Here is a 19,098-nt window from a genome sequence, read left to right as displayed (position 1 = left end):
AAAGTTGCTAAAATACATTTAATAAAAAAATGCTAAAGACATGAGCAACAACCCAGTGTGCCAATTTAGTAACAGAGTATTTGTGTGTGTGTTTTTATTGTGTTAGACATAATCTACAAGAATTTGTCAGTAACTTCGAACAATAGCCACAAGCTGAAGACGGTTTGAATGGTTATGATAAGCATGTGATTTTTTCCCTCCTGGTCGATCTCATTCATCCAGTTCTGACCTGTTAGACTGATTTTGTCAGTGTTACTCTAACCATCCAGCATAATAGGTAACATATGTAACATTGGGGTTATGATGCTATTAGATTAGTTTAACACTTGATTAGTCACAGAAAAGTAATTGATTCAAATTTTGATACATAGTTATACTCTAATTGGCTTTTGTCCTGTGTAGTGTCATTATTAATAAAGGTAAATATGATGGGCTCTGGAGAAATTGTTGTAAATTTTATCTAGACTCTATCTTTAGTGACTTAGGATTTTACACTCCCATATGTGCCCATCTTACTTGTAAAATAATATAATCAATTAAAAACAAAATCAACTTTGCTCCGCAGATAGATACATACTCCACATAACTTACACCCATGTAATACTGCTTGCACTGGAGTGTAGCCATTAGTAAATGATTAGATAAAATACTTAGTAGCAGTGGGCACCACTGATGATGTGGGTTTTATTTATCTCATGTTGATTGTCTTGCATTAGTTATCAGCATGGACCTTGAGACTGATTCATCACTGACCAGTCTTTTCACTTACAACAGCCTGGGCGGAGGACAAAAAGAAAGTATACGTCTGTTTGCAGGTGCAGCATTGAGAAAGATATGAATTAAGATAAGAAAGGAGAACCGGTTTCTACATGTGATCCTGTAAAATTACAGATCTTGAACTTCATACTACACCACTACTTAGAATTTTGAATTACAAGAAAACCTCTTTGGTTAAGTTTACAGGTTTCTTCACCCATTTTGAGACAATTATGTCTCGCTTAAGTTAACTGTTGCAGCATGAACCTCCCAGGTGTAAGACTGGCTGCATTCCAATTAGGTGTGCCAGTGGCAGGGCCAAGGCCTTATTGTGTTGTTCATGCTGACATTGCAAGTATTAACATGTAGTATGCCTAACTGCATTTCAATGTTGTAGCAGGTCGAGATGGAGATTATTTGACCTACAATATACACTATTGAAAAATGTATTCTTCAATATGCATCATATTTTATATATCAATAACTTGTAGTTCTGCAAGATAACTAATAACTATAAAACGAATGTAACTGAGTGAAAAAAGTACAATATTTTCAAATTACTCAAGTATAAGTACCTAAAAAATGAACTAAGAGATGAATAAACTGCTCATTTATCCTATTAGTATCTAAATTTCGGCTACAGAAATGCCTATTACAACAGTGTTTTCTAAGACATATCAACTATTGCATAACTATGGTATGAAAAGTGCAAAAAGGTGTATTAAAACTGATAATAAGAAGGGAAAGTCTCAAACAGGAGCCCTGCAAGTCAGTGGTAATATTTTAGCGCCCTCTGCTGTACAGACAAACAAAGTACACTGATTATGTTGCTTATGACAATAAGATATTGTATTTTTATCTTTACAGACAAGCGAAAACAACGCGATATTTGATAATGTGTCAACTTCAAAGCCAGAAAATTATTTAATTTATTCAATACAGTTATAGATTTCCGCAAATTGCCATTAGATATTACGTAACACAGGATATAAAAATAGCTTCACGTTTTCACTGGGACTTGTAGTTTCTTTTGCCCGGAAGCCAACTGTGTTTATCACGCAAAGCACTCAAACTCCCGCGATGCTACGGGACTAGCCTAAGCCGCTAGCTTGGTGCACGCCCACGTAAAATAAACCCATCGCCTGTAATCCTCACTGTACACAGCGGAATCCTCTGCGGGTATTTTCTGCCATACTGTCAGTTTGTTCCGAATAAAGCGAAGAAATGGACAACTCTGGGAAAGAGAAAGAAGCGATTCAGCTAATGGCCGACGCTGACAAAAAAGTCAAGTCCTCTGGCTCTTTTTTGGGAGGGATGTTTGGAGGGTAAGACAGCACTGCACCAAAGAACAAAACAGCTAGCAAGCGTTAACTGTCAGCAGCAAAGTTGGCACGCAGCCTGTGTCGACGCACATTGAGTCAGTCCGATGTGTTAACTAGAGACATTGGAGAAGTTTAACTAGCTGGGAAACCAAAGCGAGGCCACACGTGGCATTCAGTGGGATAATTCCCCGTGTAGCAGCTAGCTTAGTTAGCTGTTCTATTCAATGTAAACAAGCCAGCAGATCACGACTCTGCTGGATCTAGCGTTGGTTTAGGAGCTACGCAGTTGGCTGTTTTGGCTAACTTCTAGGTTTTGAGATACCTGCTTTTGATTTTATTTGCTACCTTTTTGTATAGTTTCGCATTATGCTTGGTAACATGTATGTTTAGTCCATAAAATAAGCTCCTCAGAGTGAAAACCCAAACCCATTATCTTCCGACATAATCCCCAAGGCAGTGACCGTGAATTTATTGCTTTTAACACAACAGTATTTATAATCAAATGCTACTGGTTACTGTCATCAGTGTACTCGTTAACACCTGATTCAATCCCCAAAACACAGGTTGAAGGTTTCTCAGAGGACGAAGGATGAGGCAGACCTCCACAGTGGCAGATTCTGTGAGAGGATTCAGTCCCACTCACTTTCAGATTGAGAGTTCAGATTTTTATGGGCCATGATTACAGAGTATGGAGTACAAACTACACACACAAACCAGCAAATACAAAGGGAGGCAAAACATTCTTCAAGAGCACACTTCATTTTCAAGATATGGTTTATCTGACCTTTCCTTAGGACTCATTATAGTTGGATTCTTACATGTAAAGTGATTCTTGTGTATATATATTTATATATATTTTATCACGTAATAGAGACAGAATAACGGAGGGCTGTGTTTGAATAGGCCCGAATTCCAAAAAGCCAGCAGTCACTGTGACTCAGTCTTTTTTCCCCAATGCTCTGTAGGTGACCCCCAGATATTACTAGTTGGCAGTTCTCGTGTGTGATAATTCTTGGCCGGCTTTATACTGGTAATTCTGTGACTGACCAAGCAGTGATGTAATCCTCTGCCATGATTGAATGGCCAGGGTGTTATTACAACTACAGGGAGCTCCCAGGGGTCCACTTCTTGTCATGGAGGGAGGGAGATCTTGGGTGCCTGTGTAGAGGGATTTATATAAGCCAGTCCACCAATCTGAGTATTGCATCTACCTGAGAAATGCAACAGCTTTGGACAGTTCATCACCTTGGTGCCATTCAGCCATAATTTATTAGATGCAACTTCAGTATGTAGGTCAGATTAATGGTTCCTTACACCAGTTTAACCTCAGTGTGCCATGTATGAGCCTGTATGAAAATGTGTACTGTCATCTGTACATTTGTTTTCTTTTTGTTTCCTTTCTTTGTCTAGAGGACCTCACAAAGTGGAAGAAGCGTGTGAGATGTACTGCAGATCAGCAAACATGTTCAAGATGGCCAAGAACTGGAGTGGTGAGATAAGCTGTTTTCTGCTAAAGATATCTAACTTTTCTATTTCCCCATTCTTGAGAAGCTGTAGGATTATGTGCTGATTTATTTTTTTGGCAACTATAACTGCAAAGCGCAGCACTTGTGAAGGTGCCACAAGTAAAAAAGGTGGAATCATGTGCATAAATTAGAACGTAAGCTAAACTCAAAGTGTACAGTATGTGTGAGAGTTTCTGTGCTTCTCTTCTTTTCTCTGCCTTCAGCTGCTGGAAGTGCATTTTGCAAGGCTGCACGTCTCCACATGCAGCTACAGAACAAACATGACTGCGCCACCAGTTTTATTGATGCAGGAAACGCTTACAAGAAGTCTGACCCTAATGGTAAGACTACTTGATAACTATTTAAGATGAAACCTGATCTCAAACCATGTCTTCAGTTTTACTGCATGCATTTTTATTTCCTTTTTTTTAAGAACTATATATCTGTATTGTTTCAAGTAATGAAATGTTGAATCTACAGCAGCATTTAAAGCAGTTACTGCTGCCATGTGTCACAACCACGACTAAATACTTATCATTAAGAATGTTTTCATGAATGATATTTGCAGTAAAGTTGATTAGCTAAAGGATTCCCGAAACTAGCAGTGTGAAAATTAGGCTATCCCTATGGGATATGTCCTCTAACAGAAAATTAGTCACGTCTCCAGAGATAATGTATACTGTAGAGCATTTTTCTAGATTACCAAAACATTTGATGTCCCCAGCCCGAATTCTCTCATTACTTACAGTAAATCAGGGCAGTGCACTACTCCGCCTAAGTTGCTTTGTTGATACATTAAAGGTCCAGTGTGTAACATTTAGGATGGTCTATTTGCAGAAACAAATTATATAATATTCATTGGTATGTTTTCATTAGTGTATCATTACCTGAAAATAAGAATTATTATGTTTTTGTTAGCTTAGAATGAGCCTTTTATATCTGCAGATGCCAAGGGTTGCTTCCATGGAGGCTGGCATGTTGAACCTCCATGTTTCTACATCAGCCCAGATGGGACAAACTAAACAGTGGCTCTAGATAGGGTCGTTTGTGTTTTTGGGCATTTCTCCGCCACCGTAGTTTCTGCAACTACACCACTATACGCTACTAAATCCTACACACTGGTCCTTTGAGTAATTTATGTGCTAGAGTTATTGCTGTTTAATTGTATGGCATTTACAATTAGTTGATTTATAGTGCACTCTCTGTGGCTTCATTTAAAATTCTCCTTTATAAAGATTTAGCCATGGGTTGGGGGGATGGTAGCTGGCTGATTTTATTATTTTTTTTTGTTGAAAAAAAAGGGGAGGGTCTTGCTTGTGATTTTGTGTTGTATTTTACCGGTCATATATAATACCGGACTGCATGCAAAACGTGAAAGACTCTGATTGTATTTTTCACCTCATTTCACCAAGTTAAAAGAACACAGCATGTAGACTGATGCAGAATGAGTCCCTGTGTGAGGGTCTCGAACAGAACTAACATGGTTTCTAACTTTTCCCTCCTCTTCCCTCAATGCTGCCAAAAGAGGCAATCAAGTGTTTAAATGCTGCCGTCGATATATACACAGACATGGTAAGATGAACATAGAAAGTGTCCATCCATGTCCTGATCCACAACACAATTGATTTTTGTTTTTATGGCTGAGAAGTGTTTAGTTGTGATTTCTACTTTCCTTTGACTTATAGTATTAGCTCTGGATAGCAAATCATCTAGAACAGTTGTTTCCAACCTTTTTCCTTAAGGTCCCTTAAGGTATTTTCTATCATTGAGTAAACTGACTAAGTGATATATTTTATGGATATTTCATTATATTATTATATTCAATGCATAACAATAACTGTACAGAACAACTAATAAACTGTATAATTAAACCAAATAGTGATCACAATAACTGTAGGACGTTTGTGTAAAACTGTTGGAATTTTTATTAATTCTGAGCAGATTATTTCGGGAGAATATTGCATCAGAGATACATTTTCTTGATATTTTTAGGAACTTTTATTACAGTTCTGTCTATTATGTTTAACGACTTAATCGGCTTCTTTTTTGACAAATTCATTGTTTCCTTCTCATTGTTTTAGTAGGTCTTTGGTTGTTCTAACTGCATGCTTTTTAATGCATAAGTTCAGCAGAGAGTATAGGCTCTGTGAATATAGATTGTGTTCAGGTCTTCACCGGGCCGTTTATATCTTGCATAATAATCTAAACTTGGAAACTAAAAGTCACAATTTCATTTAGTTTTCTTCATAGAAATGAACAAAATGCTGAGATAGTTTTCTTACAGCCCTTAAAATCATAAGGCCTTGTGACCCCTCGTGGCCCCCCCCATGGAGCTTTGGCAACTCCTAGCGGGGGTCCCGATCCCCCAGGTTGGGAACAACTGATCTAGAGGACTGAAAACGTTCATTCACATTGATGTAGCAGACTCTACCCTACCTTTCCTCCCACTCCCTGATTTTATTTGTGGGCCCATAGCAACATAATCATAGCACACAAGTTTGTTTATTTGACACTGATACCTTGATCATATTACCTACTTGTTATTCCCTTTAGCGGCGATTCATTTCAAAAGCTAAAACCTTGTAGATGTGAAGACACAGGCTTGACCTCGCCTCTCTGCACTGAGAATGTGATACAACACTCTCATTGACTTGAGAGGCGTCTGTGGATAGATCCAGTTAGTAATGATTTCTCCTCTCCTCCTCCAGGGAAGATTCACCATCGCAGCCAAACACCACATCAGTATTGCAGAGATCTACGAGTCTGAGCTTGTGGATATCGAAAAGGTAATCAGAGGTCACATAGTCAGTTAATACTACTAATAATTATTAGTACTACCATTGTAAGGAACATTTGTTTTGAGGAACACACAACAGTATTTGTTTTCTCTTTTGTAAAGGCTATTGCACATTATGAACAAGCAGCAGACTACTACAAAGGAGAAGAATCCAACAGGTACTGTTCTCACTGTTTCTTTTACTTGGATGAAATGCTGTTTATTATCAGTCTTTGTCAGCTCTAAAATCTGATAGAGCCATGTTTATGTGTAAGAAAGTAAAACAAATGTGATTTCAATTGTCACAGTTATGTATGTAAAGGTCTAAGGCTGCACGTTTCTAAAGAAAGAATGGATTAGTACCTTGTTTCTATTGTCAGACCGCTCATGGTTACTCGAGATTGTCAATATGCAATCCAATGGACAGGGGGGTCGAACAGTAAAGTCACAGCACACCAGTAAAATGCCAGCATTGACGACTGGGCCAAGGAATGTAACAGCCATGTCACTAATGGAGCACAAAAATGACAATTACCAACATAAATCACTATGTTCTGAACAAACACGTTCGATTGAACCGGAGCTGGCACGCTCTGCGCCGCTTAGACAAAATTGTGTGTGCTTGGTCCCACAACATCACAGCACCATTTAACATGATTATCTTATCTTTAATATCACAATCCAAAGCATATCCATAACGTTAACCATCATTATCTCATGAAGGAGTTTTTCTGAGCAGCATATGGAGAACAAAGACGAGACAGCAAACTGGTTTCTAATTAAGGTTTTAAAATCCACTCGTGCTGATTAAGGGGTCTCAGCGGGCGGACTTGCCGTTCCACCAGAAACATTTCTAAACGCACAGAGAGATTAAAAGTTTATGTTATAACAGCTACGCTCTGATAGTAAGAAATTGTCTTAATATCAGCGTAGGAAAAAAACAATTTGCAATATATGATGATATGACTGATCTGCTTTGGCTGTCAGCTGTGAGCTTATTACTTTCTGTTAAGCTCTGGTCACTTATATAACCTTTCCAGGGCGTTACAGCAATTTACGGTTTTCATTGTTGTATACGTTTTTCTTAATGTTAACAATTTCAACAAGTCGGGTGCTAGATGATCTTGATACGGCTTCCACAGAATCAGAAAAGCTCCTGTTCTTAGAAGCCCTTTTTTCACACTTGTGATAGCCGGGGATAGCTATTGTGTTTACATGAGCCAACATGCACAACATCTGGCCACCGGAACTGTCTACATGGATTGCACTCATTATCTTAATTAATCACAACTATATTTCCCCTGCTATGTCAGCATTTTCTGATGTCAGTGACCCGGTCTCCCATGGCAGTGGGTAGTTAATGTTTATGTACATTTTGTGTACACACATTTGCATTTGATTCAAAATTGTCTTGTCTTGTGCTTTCAAGTCAGTCAAAAATGTAATGATGAATGCAGAGCTGTATTGTAAATGATAGACATGCCACATAAGGAAAAGCATAGGTGAATCATAAAGTTAATGATGACTGATTTAAATGAACAGTGGCTGCTTCAGTTTCAGGCTCCTGGTATTGTGCGGGATGGCTCGATGTCACACTGTCACAAGCTTTAATTAATGTTTTCAGCTTTCACCATCAAATACTCCAAATACGTAGCTCTTATGGGTTGTGTCATATTAAATGTGCCTTTTTCAATATTGCTCAGTTCTGCCAACAAGTGTCTGCTGAAGGTGGGGGCTTACTGTGCTCAGTTAGAGCAATACCAGAAGGCTATTGAGATCTACGAGCAGGTGAGTACTACTTGTATTTGTCTGCCATGCTTGCACTTTCTCAGTCGGCAACTGACTTGGTGATGCAGACATTTCTAATACATCTCGCATGACTTGGATGTATCTAGGTCGGAGCCAACACGATGGACAACCCGTTGCTGAAATACAGCGCCAAAGAGTACTTCTTCAAAGCCTCCCTGTGTCATTTTATTGTCGACGAGCTCAACGCTAAGGCGAGTTTATACCTTTGCGTTATATTGCTTGGATTTGGGACGAGGAATGGTGGTAGAATATTAACACGCCGTCTCTCCACAGATCGCAGTTGAAAAATATGAGGAGATGTTCCCGGCTTTCTCAGACTCTCGAGAATGCAAACTGCTGAAGGTAAGTTAATGCTAAAAACTCAGAGGAATATGATGTCTTACTTCTTCCCCTTAATCTAATCCGTTCCTATGAGTAACATACTTTCTTTTTTTTTTTTTTTTGTCCTAACAGAAACTTCTTGAGGCTCACGAGGAACAGAACAGCGAGGCGTTCACAGAGGCAGTAAGTCTTGAATACCCTAAGAAAACTCTCAAGTTTTAAAACAAGGCTTTTGGGGAGCACAGGAGTCTCACTGCTTCAGCTCTTGTAGTTTTGTTGGGATCCCGTGTGAGTTCAAGGAAGTTGAAGGCTGGATCTTCCAGCACTGTGTGTTTATGTGGCACTGGTTCAGACTTATGAGCTCCTAAAGGATTTTTTAAAGTTAACTCAGTCAGAGAAGAGGGAAAAGTCCTCAGCTACAGTATGTTACAGTGTACATCTGCTATTGTCAGATGTGGAAAAATACATCACTATTTTTTTTTTTTTTGTTAGTTTACACAAATGCAATGCCGGTGGTAGAACCTTACCCGAACTGTATATTGTGTCATTTTATCAGTAATGTGTAACGAATAAAGCTAAGTGAGCAGAACCTTTGAACTGTAAAAAGCTTATCTCTGTGTCCCTTGCCCGCCTGCAGATAAAAGAGTTTGACTCGATCTCCCGCCTGGACCAGTGGCACACAACCCTCCTGCTGCGCATCAAAAAGACCATCCAGGGTGATGAAGGGGATCTGAAATGAGAGAAACACAGGGGTAGAAATGCAGCACGGAGGGACAAATCCATCACGCATGCTTTCTCACACACACACACACACACACACACACACACACACTCACCTCACTGTGTATAGCATCTGGAGATGAGTGTCTGCTGGCGATTTTGAATATTCCACCGCTCACTGCTACACTGTCAAAGTACTATCTTTGCTTTCTTTACGAGCATATCTGAATCTAGTGAGAATGTAAATCCTCTCGCCCTCACCTCTGTCTAGAGGATTGCTGCATACCTTTCCTGCTGAAATCTGTCCTGGGCGATTTCAGAGCGGTATATTGTATTGAAACTGATGTTAGTATTGACAACAAGCACTGCATGTTTTGTACAATTATTGTTTTATAGTCAGATGCAGCTCGTTTATTTTTTTTTATTATTTATCTAGTTTTATTGTATATTTAAACAGATTATTTAAATGTTTCAGTTTGTTGTACATAAGATTATCATGGTGTGTATAAATGTACTGTTATCTTAATTTTTTTTATTTGTTGGAGTAGAGAAGGGATCAAATCAATGTTGTGATTTTTCTTAAAACTTCATTATCATTACAGCCACAAAGAGTGATTTTGTTTCCATTTGATCACCAATGGGGGAAAGACTCTTCCTGAAGGAGGGCAATGATATGCACCAAGTGTAGACTGTTAAACATTTGTATCTAATCATAACCATACATATTCATACTTAAATTACTTTAGTATTATTTGTTACTTAAGGATTTGTTGATGTAATACTTTGAATGTTTGAATCTGTAGGCTGTGACTTATAGTTTGCCTGTGGAAAATGTATTTTTAAATCAAAAGCACTGACATGGAAACCCCCACTCCGTATTTCCAGGGACATAATCTTTGGGGGGGTAACGTGCATCATTAGTCACTCATCTCGTGCTGTGTTGTGATGTGAACTCATCTTTGAAGGTTTACTACAGTGCACCTTCCAAATGGCCAGTTGCTAAGCATGTCATTGTGTGTAGTTCAGTGTTGTGTTACATTCACTAGTGTGAGCCAGACCAAAGTTTTTACAAAAGGGTCAGCCGCCCTGCGTATCCAGCTTCTTCCATGTGGACTGACAATGGACCTTGGATATGATCTGTATGCTTGTGTGAATGGACAATAATAAAGATATTATATCCCAGCTGCTCTTTTCTGCCTTTGACCTCATCTATCAAACAGATTCATTTCATCGGCCTTTAAATCATCTTTTGTGTATATAACCCAAAATTTCCAGGATAAACAAGCATTACGTTTTCAGGTAGGACACACTATACCTCAATCTAGTAATTTAACAATGTTCCTAAAGTGAATTCAAATTCAAATGATAATTTAAATAAAATGTTAGCACTGAATTGATTTATGGTAACACAACTTGTACAATCACACACACACTAACATTTACAATGAATTCTGTGGCCTCTGCCTCAGTAATACCCAGGTCTTCTACTGTTCTCTGAAGTCTACACAAGTGCAACAGTACAAGCTCCTTTTTTTTAATCTTTACCAACATAATATCATGAGGTACACCGAGTCTCATTAGTAAAAATTGGGGCAGTCTAGTTTTTGATTATAGAGTACTAATTACATTTCATTAACACTTCCCAAGTGCCAGTTCCATATTCCAATGCTGTGCATGTTTCCTATAGTGCAAAAACCTTATTCTCTATTTAGCATGTCACGTGTAACCTTTATTATTCCAGGAGTGGGAAATGAGTAAGTGGGCTAGCTGTATCAATCCACGCTGTTATATAATCCTATTCATATATTCCTTTATTGATCCATTACATTGCTCTGTGTGTCATTCTTGCTGCTGCTATAGAGCTGCCGCCCTGCCAGACAGTCACCTGATACTAAAACATGACCATTTCATTGGTGGAGCTTGTTTAATCAGTGATATGTTACAGTGTACTATGTAACCTCGACATTACTGCGTCACGTCCTTAGACAACAGTGATCCAATGTCTACATTTTGTTTAGTGTGCATTTACTCTCATGCCCACAGTCCACTGTTGACCAATCCTATCCTTTGAGCAGCCTTCCAAAATGACAATACTGTTTGTTTGATAGTTGATGATACAAATTAAGCGATCCACAATCATTACCTTTCATTCCAGTCAAAAAGAAGACCGCAACCAATTTTAAACAGCCTAATCATTTTTCACAGTTAAAAATTCTAAACTACAGAGGTTATTTTTCTTAGCGTTAAGAAAAACAAGGGATTTGAAAAGGATTGTATGCAGGTACCTGCTGAACATAACAGTTTGAAATACAGCTGTGGTTCTAAGGAAACAGTCCCAAAGGGAGAGATTGAAAGTGCCACAACTTTGAAGGATTTAAGCTATGTCATTTACATTCAGACCAACATAAATCAGAAATGCAAAAAAAATATATGCTGTTGTTCCAAAGGAGTATGGAAAGCTGCCAAGGTTCCCACACCATCCTACACAGTATAAAAGTTGTAACTCTAGCAATACTTGATGTATGGGGAACGTGGTAAAATGTACAAAACCCCATGTGATGTTTTTGATGATTATATGTCATGAATTAACAATCACCTTCATTATATTTGTTTTCAATATTTGTGCCGCAGTTAACCCTATATATATTATTAGATGTGTACACTTTTATTTCATTAATTAATTATACCTAATGCCTTAATTGTGCTTTAGTTGTATTTCTAAGACGTAACTAAACCACAGGCTGGTTGATTTGATTTTTAATGAATACCTTGACATTTCAAAAAAGCGCGACACACTGAACATCACATCCAGGTCTGTTAATGAAACACTGGATCATAATAATAATGAAATACCACATGGTCAGAACACACAGTCACACACCGCTAATGCCGGACTAAAATAACAATGAAATGGGATTTTTAATTCTATTCCTAAACCCAGATAAAATGATTCATCACATGCATTTGCTACTCAGATTCTTGAGCTGGGGCCTCTGTGTGCTCAGCTGGTGGGTTATCTGCTGTCCTTTGCTGTCCAGCAGCTTTGTGTTCGTTTTTACAATCCATATCACCAACAATCACAGTCTGAATATCAGGCTGCAAAGTATTTGTCTCAGAAGCGGCTTTAGTCTCTGAAACTGGAGCCAAAATGGTCTGTGAAGCAGCAGTTTCTAGGACAGATGACGTAGAGACTGTTGGGATCTCAGAGACATCAGAAACGGGAACTGAGAGAGTGGGTACGGACAGAGACATGGACACTGGTATAGAGAACGGGACAGGGATGGATGATCCATCTAAGGAAATGACACTGGCCCCTGTGGCGTCAGTGGTCACAAGGGGCTGGATCTGGGTACCAGGTGGCACCTCAGTGTGGATAACAGTGATCCCGCCGAGGGTGCCATGGCTGACCAGAGCGATTGCCCCATGAGTGGTCCATTCAGATGGGAGGGTGACTGGCTCACCTGGCACCACAATGGAGTCAGTGTGGGTTTTACCAGGACTGCCAGCAGTACTGGTGCCAGTACCAGTACCACTAACACCACTTTTTCTTGTGGTACCCTTTTTCTCCTCTGCCCCTTTTTCTGTCTTTTCTTTGGTAGGAGTTTTGGGTTTCTTGTCCTCCACATTTCCCTCCAGAACCACAAGGTAGGTTTTCCAGGGAGCATCTGAGTCATGGATCTGAATGTTAGAAGAGCTCATGTTATTTTAACAGCAGTCTGATGGGTCAAAGTACATTAAACACAACATCAGGTGATACACATATATTGGTAGTTGTTGTATAAAAGCCAAATATAGATAGATTTATATATAGGTAGATATAAACAGCTCATTCTGAGATAACAAAAACACAACTAGTCTTATTTTCAGGTGATTATACACCAACGAAAACATACCTGTGAATATTATTTAATTTCTGCCTACAGACCCTCATAAGTGTTAATAACAGTGGACATTTAACCATGAACATTTTTTGATCATAGACACTTAACACTGGTAACATACAGTTGATAGCGGCCATTTCAGTAAGATAGGCACTGCTCACCATAGTGTGCCTCCGAAGGGTGGATTTGTCTGTAAAGGTGCGTCTACAAAGACCACACATGTAGGGTTTTTCTCCTGTGTGAATGCGCTGGTGCCTCTGGAGTGCATTGAGCTGGGTGAACTGCTTGTCACAGTCTTTACAGCTGTATGGACGCTCACCTAACAGTCAACACAGTCAAAATTAAGCGTAAACAGAGGAGAACAGTAAGGTAGAAAAGAGGTTTCTCAGCTGTAAAAGCAGATTATGCACCCAAATTAACACATTGCAAATATGTAAATGATTGATACAATTACCTGTGTGTATTTTTAAATGCTGGTGGAGGGAATTCCTCTGAGCGAAGCCTCGACCACAATGCTCGCACTTGTATGGCTTGGACCCAGTGTGGATGTTTGAGTGGTGTCTTAGGTATTCTTTAGATGCAAAGCTTTTCCCACAGGCTTCACACATGAAGGGTTTCTCTCCTAACAGGAAATACAACAGCAAAAGAATAATCATTTCACTTTTGGTATGTGTAGATAGTCTTGTCTTCACTGGGTGCAAGCTTCAAGGCCCACTTTATCAGAGAAAGGATTTAATCCAGGTCCAAAATCTCCACTCAAACTGACAATGAGAATGCAGAAATCTAAACACTTTTAAAAAATGATATCCCTCTCACCTGTGTGTGATCGTTTATGATAAGCCAACATGTGCTTCTGAGTGAACCGGGCATCACACTCATCACAGGCAAATGGCTTCTCTCCTGTGTGAGTCCTACACATAAACGGACAGACAAGTTCAGCCCTCATCTATTTCATACACATACCGTCAAACTTCTAATAATAGCCAAGGTGTTTATTTTGCTTTTATTTGTCTATTTGGGACTTTTTTAAAAAAATATAAATGGTACATACGTTATTAGTATGTTATGTTAATCTAAAGTCAAGGTATTTGTCAAAGAGAGGCTAACTAAACGTACATTCTTCCTTGGTAACTCAAGAATAATACCTGGCACCTTTCAGTTAAAATCCTGTCTGTCTTTAGCACCTGCACCACTCCAATTAAGGCTCATTCTACCAGTTATCAGCAGTGAGCGTTGTACCTGCGGTGCATCTTGAGGGCAGAGTTCTGGGTAAATCTGGCCCCACAGTCGGTGCACTCAAAAGGCTTGGCACCTGTGTGTGTCCTCTCATGCAACAGCAGGGCAGTTTTGGAGCTGAGTGCCTTTCCGCACTCAGGGCAGACGTGCCGCAGATTGTTACGTTCGTGTACCTGAGAAGCAGCAGATATGTAAGACAGAAATAATCAAATCAGCAAAAAACATGCAGATAAATTATTATTGAACAACAACTTTTAGATACAAGTGTGTGGAATTTCATTAATCCTAACTTGTCTTTGATGGCGGACAACATCCTTCTTCCGTTTGAAGGTCTTTGTGCAGGAGTCACAGGAAAAAAGCCTCTCAGTACTGTGGACGTGCTTTTCATGGATCTTCAGGTTGCTGCGGTTAGCAAAGGTTTGCAGGCAGGTCTCACAGCGATAGATGACATCTGCTTTCACTCCATGGTACGTACTGGGGAAGACAGCAGTAACAGGTTAGAGCTAAGGGGGATACATAAAGGCAAGGAATATCAGATGTTCTCATCTTAGATATCATGATGAGACGCATTGAGGATCATCTGACATAGCTCCAGCTTTAAGGGTGAATTTACCCCAGTTAACACCGTAGGGCTGTGGAAGCACAGTGCTGCTGAACAAACAAACTCAGTCAAACTCACAATTTTTGAGATTACAGTATGACCAGTTCATGAAGAGGCTGGTTGCATTATGACCACCTACTGTGAAACTGTTAACCACCAAAGTGTGGTCATTATAACTGGGGGGAGTTGTTACAGCACATCAAACTGCTTTTCCATTATTCCAACCTCGTTTTATATAACATCAGGAACATGACATGACAAGGGCTGCACAATATGGCAAAAAGAAGAAAAAAAGATTGAATGATGGTATGAGTCATGATTCGTGACAAAAAATATTTTTGTATCACATTTCTTTAACAGAAAAAACTATTAAAATCATGATGATGTGACATTAATGGGTCTGTACCAGACATGTTTTCTTACATCTGGAGAAAAAGATGTGTAGGCCAGCACTACAGTACTTCATTATAATACTCATTTTACTTTTATCAAAAGATTGCAGCTTCTGCAATTTGCATATTGCACTGGGCCATATTTCCATTTTAATAATCTTTTGATAAACTGCCCTACACATGACACAGTTACACACAAACAAGAAAAACAACGGTGCACAGGCACAGCTGGTGTCGACAGAGGTCACACAGCACATAAAGCCAATGGTAGAGGGACTAGGGAGCTTCTATGCCAGGACCAAATGCCTATTAGATGACTCACATTTCCCCCCATCATAATTACCAAGTGGAGTCAACAACATGGGGTAGCATACTATAAGGCCAACAAAGGAAATGTTTGATAATGAGGTGGTAGCAGCTAGGTGCTAACCTCACTGCTAGTATCAATCAATGAATGATTATGTCCCACCTGATGTGCTTCAAGTAGCTTCTCTCATAGTGGAAGGTCCGCTGGCACTTGTTACACTGGAACTGGGCTTTGGATGTTCTTTTTAATTTCTCCTTCGACTGTCCCTCTTCCCCCTCCTCCTCCTCCTCCTCCTCCTCCAGAGATAACATAAAGTCTTCAGGATCATTACTATGCCCATCCTCCTCACCTACCCAATCCTCCACATCAGAGACCGGCCGTATCAACGATGACTCGTCTCCTTTCTCTGCCTGATTCTCGGCTTCAGTCTTGTCCTTTAACCCCTCCGTGTCTTCATTGCCGACTTGGTTTCCATCGTTCAAATCGTCTCTTTCAGTATTTAAACGCCTTTGAAGGACTTTACGGCCAGCCAAGCTCAGTTTTAGCTTTCTTCCTTTTTTTTCATTTGTCCCTGTGTTCTTCAGCTTACATAGTTTTGAAACAACTTCTTTGTCAGAGCTCTGTGGAGACAGCCGCCGCTTAAGGAGTAAACTCTTAGGCTGCTTCTTTCCTTTGGTCTTGTTTACTTTCTTGGCCCCATGTATGCTATCTTCTAGAACAACTTCTGACGCAGGTGTTTTATTTGTAGGTTTTTGTTGGATTCCAGCTCTCATGGCCTCACCGCAAACCTCAGACAGATCCTCACAGTCCAAAAACTGTGCCACTGCTTGAACATCACCAATTTTGTCTCTGGCCACCTCAACCCTACCGGTGTACACAAATTCCAGGAACTTCGAGAAATCTTTGGAGTGTATATTTGAGAGTAATAATTTGTCTCGGGCAGCATCCTGAGAGAGAAGGATCTTCTTGAAGTAACCACTGGAGGCTGCGAGCATCACCTGGTGGGCCTGGAACTCCTGCACGTCTCCCTGGTAGTCTACCTGCACTGTAACATCACTGAGCCGCCCCTGCTGCTGAAGCTGATGCAGAGAAGCCAGGATGTTTCCATGGTGGGACTTAGAGGTGAGCTGGATTACTTTGACCCCCATGATTCATTTGGGCTGCTGTCAGAAACAACAATGGGGGGGATGACATGTAATGCTTGCACTAGATCAGTTTCATTGAATCTGTGAACATGCACATACAGAGTTGCTACATTACTATATTTCTGTTAAGTCATGATGATCATTACTGGGGCTACTTTTAGAGCAGTGGTCGCTACATGTAGGCTAAGATAAGGTCTGCCTTGTCTAACGGGAAACGGCAGCTAGTATTAAGCTACATGCTCAGCGGGTTCGTTACTAACCTTCCAGACATAAAGGGCATCTAAAAAACCCCTTAAAGCCCAGTTTATAAAGCATAACTGCCATGACACCAGACTGCCTGTCGCTTTATATTTATTTGCTTTTGTCTTGATAAGGTGCAGTGCTAACAGTAGCAGCACAGACACGGTGGTTAACAAGCTAGGCTAGCTAACATGAACTGTAAGTACGAGACTAAAAGGTTGAACCCGATATTATAAGTTCACTGCACACCGGGCACAGTGTGAGAGTGAACGTATGGCGGCCAGCTAACAACACCACAACACGAAGCAACTTTTCTTACCGTAAGGTCGGTAAAATGGCAGCCCTTCATAAATGCTCTCTACAGCGGAGGGTATTTCCTGTAGAAGTCGGCACTTGTCTTTTTACTTACCGACATCCGGTGCCATGGTGGCTGATTTGGGATCAGCTCTGGCTTTATGGCCCTGTTTAAACTGTTGAAATGCCGAGTTCAACCGCTGCTCCTGGGTCATTTTAGCGGGTTTATAAGCGCAGGACGTTATCGCCTGAAAAAAAGGCGCTTCAGACATTTGTTTAAACGTTTGAAGCTTTACAGGCGTTACTGTCGAGTTAATTTAGCTAGCTAACAATATTTTATGGCTTTGCCTTTCTTATCTTATCTTAACATATATTATAGCAGCCTTTGAGCAATTGCCGTAATTTGGATTTGATCAAAACTTAAACTCTGCTTCATTCCCTTTCTAATTGGCAAGTTAAGTATAAGCCTTATGAAAATAGTCAGTTAAGGCCTATAGTAAACTTAACATTATTGCTAAAGTTTAAACAGTGATTTAGTAAAGTTATGAGGTTACCGTAACTCTTAACACCAATAACTGGACACTGTTTGTGCATTACTGCCTCTTACCCGCCCCGGGGCGCCATTGCACAGAGAGAAACGACATGATATAAACTACTGGTGTTGGATTAAAAATCAGTTCAAGCTGCATCTTTAACAGCTCAATTTGCATTTTCTTCAACATGATCAGTTCCCACACAGATAACTCTCTTTCTAGCAGATAGTTTCACTAGGCTGACCTAACGTTACTCCCTAGGCATTAAACTAGCTGCTTAAAACTAGTTGTTTAGTGCTCATCATATGTCATAGTAACCGTCTGTTGTAGTTGTATAAGAATCTTTAAGAAAATAATACAAAATAGGCCAACACGCTGAATGATTTAGGGCTAATTCATTTACATTCAGTCGAGCACAAATCATCTATGCAGTTGCAAAAAGCATGCTGTCATTCCGAAGGTGTATGGAAAGCTACTTGAGGATTCACTGGGGTGCTATTCTGCAGCTGCCAAGGGGTTTTTTTTCCCTTCCAGAGGAAATCCATATACCTTACATTTGTCTTAATGAATTCTGCAAGCTAGCAATCTGCTCAGTTCCGGTGACTCATGCTGCTCTCTGGACCAAAGCTGTGCAGACTTCAGCTCTGACCTGGAACACAGTGTTCGTCTGGCTTTCATTACATTGCTTCTCTGCCATACACACACAGTGCTATATTTTAGAGATTGCACTTGAAGTATAGTATAATATATACAGATGTAATGATCTGTAACTGCATGATCAAAAATGCATCAAAAGTATTTGCATAGATATTAATATGCTGTAAAGTATTACCATGAAAATAAGCCTAGTGTTTAATGGAATATTTAATTACAGTGCAAAGTAATGAGACCAGTCTTACAAATTAATTCTCAGTATTTTGCCGTTTGTAGAACTTTTGACATGACTGTGAGGAAGGAGACTACTGGTATTTTTCATTTAACTTGAAAGAAAGACTGCATATATATAAACCTCTGCTGTTCATAAAATTGGCTTTACTGAAATTATAAAATATCTTCATTTTGTTTTTCAGAATGCTGTCATGCGACATTTAGCTAATTAAAAGTTCAGCCGTTTGCGGTTCTAGTGGGTTGATGATAAATATTAAACCCAAGTTGTGGGTTTTGATGTTGTCATTGGATGCTTTGTCAGAATGAAGATATGGCAACAGAGAAACCAACTTGAGGTATCTACGTGTCATCGCTTGTTGTGTAATCAAGGGG

General features: G+C 39.7%; 2 protein-coding genes across 4 annotated transcripts; one reads left to right on the top strand and one right to left on the bottom strand.

Annotated features, from left to right (window-relative positions):
• Positions 1-1,865: 1,865 nt before the first annotated feature.
• napbb (N-ethylmaleimide-sensitive factor attachment protein, beta b) lies at positions 1,866-10,391 on the top strand. The gene is made up of 11 exons (XM_051408620.1): positions 1,866-2,081; positions 3,489-3,568; positions 3,808-3,924; positions 5,109-5,155; positions 6,292-6,369; positions 6,483-6,538; positions 8,063-8,147; positions 8,255-8,359; positions 8,442-8,510; positions 8,622-8,672; positions 9,127-10,391. Exons 1-11 carry the CDS (start codon positions 1,981-1,983, stop codon positions 9,226-9,228), a joined length of 891 nt encoding a protein of 296 aa, XP_051264580.1. The 5' UTR covers positions 1,866-1,980; the 3' UTR covers positions 9,229-10,391.
• Positions 10,392-11,114: 723 nt separating this feature from the next.
• Positions 11,115-17,502, bottom strand: gzf1 (GDNF-inducible zinc finger protein 1). 3 transcript variants are annotated; one of them, XM_051408618.1, is made up of 8 exons: positions 17,421-17,502; positions 15,789-16,789; positions 14,617-14,800; positions 14,330-14,499; positions 13,907-14,001; positions 13,545-13,712; positions 13,252-13,409; positions 11,115-12,887 (listed from the first exon to the last, which is right to left on the bottom strand). In XM_051408618.1, exons 2-8 carry the CDS (start codon positions 16,772-16,774, stop codon positions 12,177-12,179), a joined length of 2,472 nt encoding a protein of 823 aa, XP_051264578.1. In that variant the 5' UTR covers positions 16,775-16,789; positions 17,421-17,502; the 3' UTR covers positions 11,115-12,176. The 3 variants fall into 3 exon arrangements, with proteins under 3 accessions (XP_051264578.1, XP_051264577.1, XP_051264579.1); XM_051408617.1 differs by having other exon boundaries at positions 17,331-17,461; XM_051408619.1 differs by lacking the exon at positions 17,421-17,502 and adding an exon at positions 17,331-17,414 and having other exon boundaries at positions 15,789-16,786.
• Positions 17,503-19,098: the final 1,596 nt, after the last annotated feature.

The sequence above is a fragment of the Dicentrarchus labrax genome, unplaced genomic scaffold, assembly GCF_905237075.1.
Source record: "Dicentrarchus labrax unplaced genomic scaffold, dlabrax2021, whole genome shotgun sequence".
Classification (NCBI taxonomy): domain Eukaryota; kingdom Metazoa; phylum Chordata; class Actinopteri; family Moronidae; genus Dicentrarchus; species Dicentrarchus labrax.
The sequence above is the reverse complement of the archived record's forward strand: the minus strand, read 5'-3'. Positions and strand labels throughout refer to the sequence as shown.